The following is a 7,679-nucleotide window of genomic DNA, read 5'->3' on the forward strand; positions in this document are numbered from 1 at the left end:
TATTTTTTTTTTTTTTTGCTGAAATAAAGGCAATCCCTCCCCCAAATAAAACTGACTGCAAATAACTTCTGCAAACTTGCATTGATCGACACAAATCTATTTGTGCAAAATTTCACTCTGTTCTAAACTCTGCTTTTTACAAAAAAAACCTCTCAAAATCACAGGTTCAAAGCTCCGGTGCTGCTTTTGCATTGGAGATCCAATGAAAACCAGTCGGTTCCAGTGGTTCAGAGATGTTTCCATCCCGCTGAGGATTTTCAGTTTCTTGCAGTCAAAATCATGGATGTAACCAAGCTGCCCAAGGCCACCACCAGAGCTCCCAGTATGAACTTCCAGGAAATTCCCTGAAAACATAAAGGGAAGTGGTGTGAATCAATTTCTTTGACACAAAGACAAATGAAAGAATTGAGTTGTGCATATAGCTAAAGTCAGTTATTTACGTACACTGCATAAAAAGACACAAAAATATTCATCTTTCTTTCTTGATATCAAATCAAACTGAACGTCACCTGTGTTATGCTGCGAATGATTACAACAATTTGCTAAATGCCAGAATGACAGACATTTTTTGGACATAATTTTTTTCATACCTTCATTTTTCACTAACTTTTTTCCAACTTTGGCTAATTTTTCTACCAACAGGAAAGTGAGTAAATTGGATCAGTTGATCTCCTTTTTGCTTACATCTTATTTTCAGGAGGCGACTCCAAATAATTAGATTTTATTATACCACTTTGAGACCAATTCAGCTGTATGATTACTACATGTTACATTTTTCATTTGGAAGACCCATTTCTGCACTCGCTGCTATCTTTAGATTTTTTGAGGTCCTATCCCTATAATCACATCTATTTTTTCATAAATCTGCCCCAGACTCTACTACGGCAAACCCACCCCCACAACATAATAGGACCACCTCCATTCATCATAGTTTGGATGGTGCTCTCAGTAATGGTATTTAGGCCAATTTCTCTATCTTTAGCAATGTCTTGGAGTTCATTCACAAACTGTAATCTAGATTCTTATATTGCTTTTTTTTTTTTTTTTTTTTTAACATAGCTTTACACTCACAGCCATATGCAGCACCTTAACGGTATTTTGATTTTGGTCTGTGGTTACTACATACATTTGGAGGGGTGTGTTGGGCTAGTGGTTAGAGCAGTGTGCTTGTGCTCTGAGAAGGATTCAAGTATCCGGTTCGATCCCCACACTGCTCCCTGGGCGCTGCACAGTGGCAGCCCAATGCTCCGCAAAGGGGATGGGTTAAATGCAGAGAGTTAATTTATCCATTGTGGGATCAATAAAGTCCAATTTCTATTTTTTTTTTTTTCATTTCACACCAACAAACATACATTTCTTGGACACAGAATCTGAAAGATCTGATCTCTTGACTTTCCCATGATGTATATAATTGCCAATAATTGTGTTAAACTATTAGCCTGTGAACACCTGAATGCATCTAGATACTTGAGCTCCTCAGATCTCTTCTTCATATCTTGACTTGCTTCTTTTGACTTGTTCACATTGTGATAAATGTGGACAATGTGTCTGAGGGGAAGCCTAAATAGCATTGTAAGATATGTCTTTAATTAATCTAAATGTTTTTTATTAACCTATCAGAAACTAACAAACAAAGACATCCTCTTCTCAGATTTTCAAAACTAGAGGCAAGGCATTGTTTTACTGAAATATGTAAACTTATGAATTCAAACCAAGTACAAACACATTTTCCATCATTCTTGCAGTTAGTTTTTTGTACTCCCAACCAACCTAAAACAGAAAAAATATAGTCTGCATTGTCATTACCCACTTCTTGCAAGGTCATGGGGAGGGGGCTTTGAATCTGTCATTGGCCAGCAGGCAGCCAATCACCAGGCTTCTTCTTGCACAGTGTATGTAAATATCAGTAAATACCTGGTTCCTACTGCAAGTAACGGCTTACTGATGACTTTTTCTTAGAAGGAATGAGGAATGGTGTGATATCATCTCCAAGCACCTTTGCTGGTTTGACTCTCCACTGCTGCGTGTCTTGGCCTCCTGATTGTCTTTTGACGAGTTTGGATAATTCTGCATGGATTGCCTAAGTAGACAGAAGAACATATTTTTGAAGATGGCTTCACTAAAATATGTTATTGAGGTGTAGAGCGGGAAAGAAAAAGAAAGGCTAGCAATGTCAGGGTTCTTGCAGTTTTTAAAGTCATATAATTTGTTCTTGTAAGCATATGATATTATATATAGAGTAGGATAATCATTTTGACCTTGCAGATTTAACTTTCATCAATATTTGATAGTTGGTACTTCTAGATTTTACAGATTTTAGGTATTATACATGGTAAATTAGAGCTTTAAGGCTTTAATTAAAGCTAATTTGTGGAACCTTTCCAAATTTAACCCAAACCAAGAAAATGAATTTCCAAAATGCATGGATTTGCCCCTCCTTAAACCTCCACCTTAAAGTGATGGAGGGCTTTTTGGACTATTGGATGATTGTAGAGCCTAAGTTGTCAGGGCATTAAACAGCTAATTAAAATCTAAAATTTTTAAATGGGTCTCTCTGATCATTGTATGGTTAAAAAAAAGTGTATTTTGGAGCTGAAATTAACTTTAGATCATTTTGAAACACGACACTTTAGACTGACTAAGTAACTCAGGCAAGTAGATAGATGTTTTTTCTGAAAATGGGCACTTACCTCGAACTCTTTGGAGAGTCGGGCTCATTGTACATGAAATATGTCTTTTGGAAACTGGTAAGTGGCTCCTTCTTATAAAGCGCTTTGGTCAAGTCAGGACACTTGACCAAAGCGCTTTACACTACATTCACCCATTCATGCAAACCTCATAGTGGCAGCTCCATTGTAGCCTCAGCTACCCTGGTGTTCACTGACAGAAGCAAGGCTGCTGTATATAGGCACCACCATCAGTAAGCAATGAGGATGAAGGGTCATGCCCCAGGACACAAATTCAGTTTGAACTGACAATCCTTTGGTTGCACGCCAAACTGCAGCATCGAATGTGTCTGTCTGATGCAGAATGGTTGCATTGGATGCAGACTAAAAGGGCTCTTAACCCTAAATAGGCTGTGAAAATGTGACAATGAGAAAAAATCTATCTGAAATTATCTGCATTAAAGTAGCCAGAGTTAAATAATTGTTTGCTATACTGTGGTTACATTAAATGGTTTTAAAACTATTTGGGGAATAAACCATAAACTGCAGCTAAATGACTGGTTTAGATCTGCAAAGGCTATGTTACTCTTAAAAGAATACCTATAGATTTTTTAAATAAATACAGACTGAAAATTCCAAACTACGACTTAAATATTTTTGTTGAAGTGTTGCACAAAAACCTAGAAAACCTAATTTTTAAAGATTTTAAAAGGTACTTCTTATTTAAAAGAAATGTGCCTGGTTCTTTATCATGATTGGCTGGACAGACTTTTTCAAGACCGACTGAACGGACTACAAATCCCAGTTTACTGCAGATCCCACACCTCTTGGATTGTTCTTCCACAAGGTAGTGCTTAGCTTTGAACGGGAAGGTAAAGGTTTTCTTTTTTTTGGTCCAAATATTGACCTAGAGTACATGCAATGCACACAACATATATTGAAAGACTACACATGCATGTCAGCTTAAACCCACCATCTCCTCAGTGATACAAGTTAATGGCAGCATCATGCTTCCATGGAAACAGAAAAACAATCCAGATTAAGTCAAATCTGGATTGTATTTCATGCTAGGTAAACCTGGAAGAAAACCTTTTAAATACTGCAAAACACCTGATATGAAAACAGGAGCTTCACCTTCTGGCAGGACAATGCCACATCTGCAGGAACAAGTAAGACTAAACCATTTTGCAAGAAAGATGGAGAAAACCTTTCCATTTTCAGATGTACACAGCTGATAAAGAAGACACACCTCAAAGGTTACAGCTATTGATGATAAAATAAGGTTCTACAAAGTACTGCTCAATCTACCTCTGAAATTAAATGTAATCAGTTTGTGTTGGCCTGTAATTAAGTTCTAATAAATAATTTTGAAATTAATATTTATATGACAAAATATAAAAATAAAAGTCTCTGATTTTGCAGGGCAGTCTGGTGAAACAATACATCTAGATTTTTATTGACTTGGAAATTCACTGCCTCTGCTCATAGCACAGGTCAAGTATGGTGTTTGCATGATTTACAGGCCGGTTTGGAAAGAACTCAGACAGAGGAAGGATTATCTGGGCCACATGATCTCACCTTGGTGGTTGGCTCCAGTTTCAAGGCCTGTTTTAGCACCTCCATGGCCTCTTTGTATTCGCCCTTATCTGACAGCAGCTGTAAGAGATGAAAAGATCTGCAGTGGGACTTCTGCTAGGATAACAATAAATCAAATACAGCAAGTAATAAAGCACCTGTTTTATTTTCTCCAAACATAATCTATCTTTTTACAAATTTAACAGATTGCCCCTTCTTTATTGTATACAGTGGTAATTCTTAGAGTGCTAGTACAGATCAGATGAAATGCTTTATGACATCTCTCAGGGATAACATGACCCTTACCTTTCCAGTCCTGAAAAGCGCCTTGACGTTGTTCGGTTGGAGGGTCAGGACGTCCCGGCTGGTATGCAGAGCCTCGCTGAACTGCTCCAGTTTGAGCTGAGCAGCAGCCAGGTTGTTCAGACACTTTATCCGATATTCCCTCACTTCTTCCTCTTCCTCCTTCATGCCAACATCATCGCCATCTGCACAGAAACAGGCACATAGCTTACAGCCCCCACCTGCACCTGGTACTGGATTTATTTAAATTTATCATAAAGAAGCTGCAATAATAATTTTGAGACGGACAGGGTTGTTTGTTTTTTGTGATTCCTATTAACAAAAATCATTTGAAGGAGAAATTCCCAGTGGGAGTCATTATGTTACCGGTTCATGTTCTGCCTTTTAATTTAACTGGATATTGTATTCATTCTTCTTTAGAAGCACCAGACCCAAATGTCTCTAACTGCATGAGGCATCAACCAAACTAATGAGGCCTTGTTAGCACAAAGGAATTATACCCTCCTCTTTGAAATGTTTGTCATAAAATTTAGCAGCTCACGAGCGGCATCTTTTCACCAAGTTACCGATTTTAGCCACTTGTTCTTGAGATGCTGTTTTTACGGGTGTTTTGGAATTTGAGGACCTAAGGAGGGTTTGGAGTTGACCTCTGGGCATTTTTAAGAAATTTATTTTAAACAGCTGTTTGTGTCCTGCCAAAAAAAACCCTGGCTGCAATGGATTTTCAAATTTCCTTTAAGGCAAATATTAAAGTTACTAAGAGTCAATAATAATTCACAGTAATATGTTTAAAATAACAGTTTCATAAATGATTTGTAACATGTTTGAAACATTAGGTATTAATGGGGCTGTATTTATGGTACTTATTTGACAAAGGGCTGCTCAATCTGTAGCACTGTCACCTTGCAGAAAGAAGGTCCTGGGTGTCATCCCAATGCATGTGTGGCTTTAATCCAGTTACCTCTGAAAGTCTAAAAACATAAGGTTTATTGGCATCTCTAGTTTGCCCTTAGGTGTTTTCCTGCATGATTGTGTGTTTGTATAGGCATACAAGTAAAATTTACTTGTGGTAAGTCAACGCCTTAGAGGTTTGATAAAAAACATGAGGGAACAAACAACATTAAGAAAACCTAGAATCAAAGAAGACAAATCAGGGAGAAGGCTGAACAGAAGATCATATCAGGGTTAGGTAATCCACTATTAGATATTTTGTTATCCTACAACAATAAATTAAAGTTAAAATAATTTAGATATTCTACTTCAATTGGTGTTAGTTTTGGAGCTAAACAAAAACTAGGAAAATGTGGTATTTGCTTCAAATAAAAGCAAAATCCTTTTTCATATATAAATGTCAACATTCGACAATGAGTATCAAAGTTAATCTCTCCTCAATTTGATTGAAATTTTACAAGGTTGTTTTCACATGTTAGTTTGCAAGTTAAAAACCCAAACCCAGAGCAATGCAAAAACCTTTGGTAAAACTAGCGGATTTGACTTTTTTTTTTTTTTACTCAACATGCAATTGAGATTGAAGACTTAGGATGTTGGCAAAATGTCTCATTAAGTAACACAGTAAACAGGTCAGGAATTATGTTTTAGGGGCATTCAAAGTCAAGTAAGATTATAAAACAATCAGTCACCTTTCTATTTGATTTAGCACTGTTAAGCCTGTCATAAGAAAACTACATTGCCATCCACCTTAACTATCTGACTGGTTATGGAGAGCATTGATCAACGAATCAGCAGAGAGGCCCAAGGTTACCTTGGAACAGCTGTAATAATCACTACTCAGGTGTGAGAATATGGTGGTAGGTTAGTTTCCTACTTTACAAATGTTGGCCTAAAGGGAAAGCAACAAAATGATATCTGTTACTTTAAGAAAGCTATAAAATCTGTTGTTTGCAGTTTGTCATGCAGGGGACAGAGCAAATATTCTTTATTCAAATGATATATTTAAACTGAGCTTAAGCTGTTATAGTTGATATATGAACAAAGAGCAAAGTCTTCACATATGCAAAGCTGTTAGAGACACTTGTTTAGACATAGCCTTTCTACAAAGTAGGAATGGGGTACATATAACTTATGTATGCCACATTACAGATTTTCATTTGCATACAAAAGAGTAAGAATCGTGTCACATTTTCCTCTGACGTTAGAGTTACGCAATACTTTGTGTTCCATCACACAGAAAACCGCTAAAAAACAGACATTGTACACAAAAAAATTTTAGGATAATGTCGCAAAGCAGTATACCTGTTTCTTTTTTTTTTCCTTATCATCCTTACCTGAAAGGGTCAGTCGGCGGTTTGTGCTTTTGTACTTGAAGTTCTATTTAAATCATCTGTACAGAATTAATATCTTGGAATTTCTCCTGTTTTACTCCTCATATTCTTCTCATTGACTAATTACATTATCTGGATGATCTGGATAAACGCCTTCTTTCATTGCCACATCAGATTTACAAAGCGGTCAGCCATTATTGATTCATTAGGAGGCAATCCATGTTTTCTCTTCATTGTCTCATTCAGCTACATTTCTCCCTTGGGCTTTCTCTGCCTTGTCGATGATTAAAGTGATTAAGGAGATGGAAATGAAGGGAAAGTTGATTGCTTTTGATCATGCAAAAGTATTAAGCAAAAGCGTTTATGGCAGCCTGCTGCACAGACGGATGTGGCCCTGCATGGAGAAGTTGTGATTAGTGGCGATGGTGGAGTATTCCTGTCAGATGATGTGTTATACCTGCTGTGTTTGTTGACATGACTGCGTTATAGCCAGGAGTATGGAAATGTTTGCAGTTTATAAATCAGTCCTACCTTTGGTGCGTGTGGTCAGCACGTCCAGGGCCACACAATAAGCTCTGGCAGCGAGGCTGAACTCCTCTCTCTGGAAGTGAAAGTTTCCTCGCTCTCTTTTCTGGTTGCCGATGCGGATGCGGTCAGTGATGGGCAGAGTTAACGGGTCTGGTTTGTCTCTGATGTCCAGCAGCTGTAATTGGTAGAGTAATGGAGCCCACGCAGGGATCTCAGGCTCTCTGCGCAAAAATAAACACATTGATTACAAGTACATTTTAATTTTTACAAAGTTACACTCTTCTTAGATACTATATATATATATATATATATATATATATATATA

General features: G+C 37.3%; 1 protein-coding gene across 4 annotated transcripts in view; it reads right to left on the bottom strand.

Moving 5' to 3' along the window:
- Positions 1-24: 24 nt before the first annotated feature.
- The window catches only part of LOC107100586 (peptidyl-prolyl cis-trans isomerase FKBP8-like), a 54,736-nt gene continuing 47,081 nt past the window's right edge, over positions 25-7,679 (bottom strand). For 2 of the 4 annotated variants that reach the window (XM_015399127.1, XM_015399128.1), the window contains exons 5-9: positions 7,358-7,575; positions 4,548-4,729; positions 4,245-4,322; positions 1,943-2,080; positions 258-344 (exon numbers count right to left, since the gene is read on the bottom strand). In XM_015399127.1, coding sequence (XP_015254613.1) covers positions 258-344; positions 1,943-2,080; positions 4,245-4,322; positions 4,548-4,729; positions 7,358-7,575 — 703 coding nt within the window. Of the gene's footprint in view, positions 345-1,942; positions 2,081-4,244; positions 4,323-4,547; positions 4,730-7,357; positions 7,576-7,679 lie in introns of all 4 variants that reach the window. The other 2 variants (XM_015399129.1, XM_015399126.1) reach the window with 2 other exon arrangements.

This window comes from Cyprinodon variegatus, unplaced genomic scaffold (assembly GCF_000732505.1).
Source record: "Cyprinodon variegatus isolate N-32 unplaced genomic scaffold, C_variegatus-1.0 Scaffold990, whole genome shotgun sequence".
NCBI classification, from domain to species: domain Eukaryota; kingdom Metazoa; phylum Chordata; class Actinopteri; order Cyprinodontiformes; family Cyprinodontidae; genus Cyprinodon; species Cyprinodon variegatus.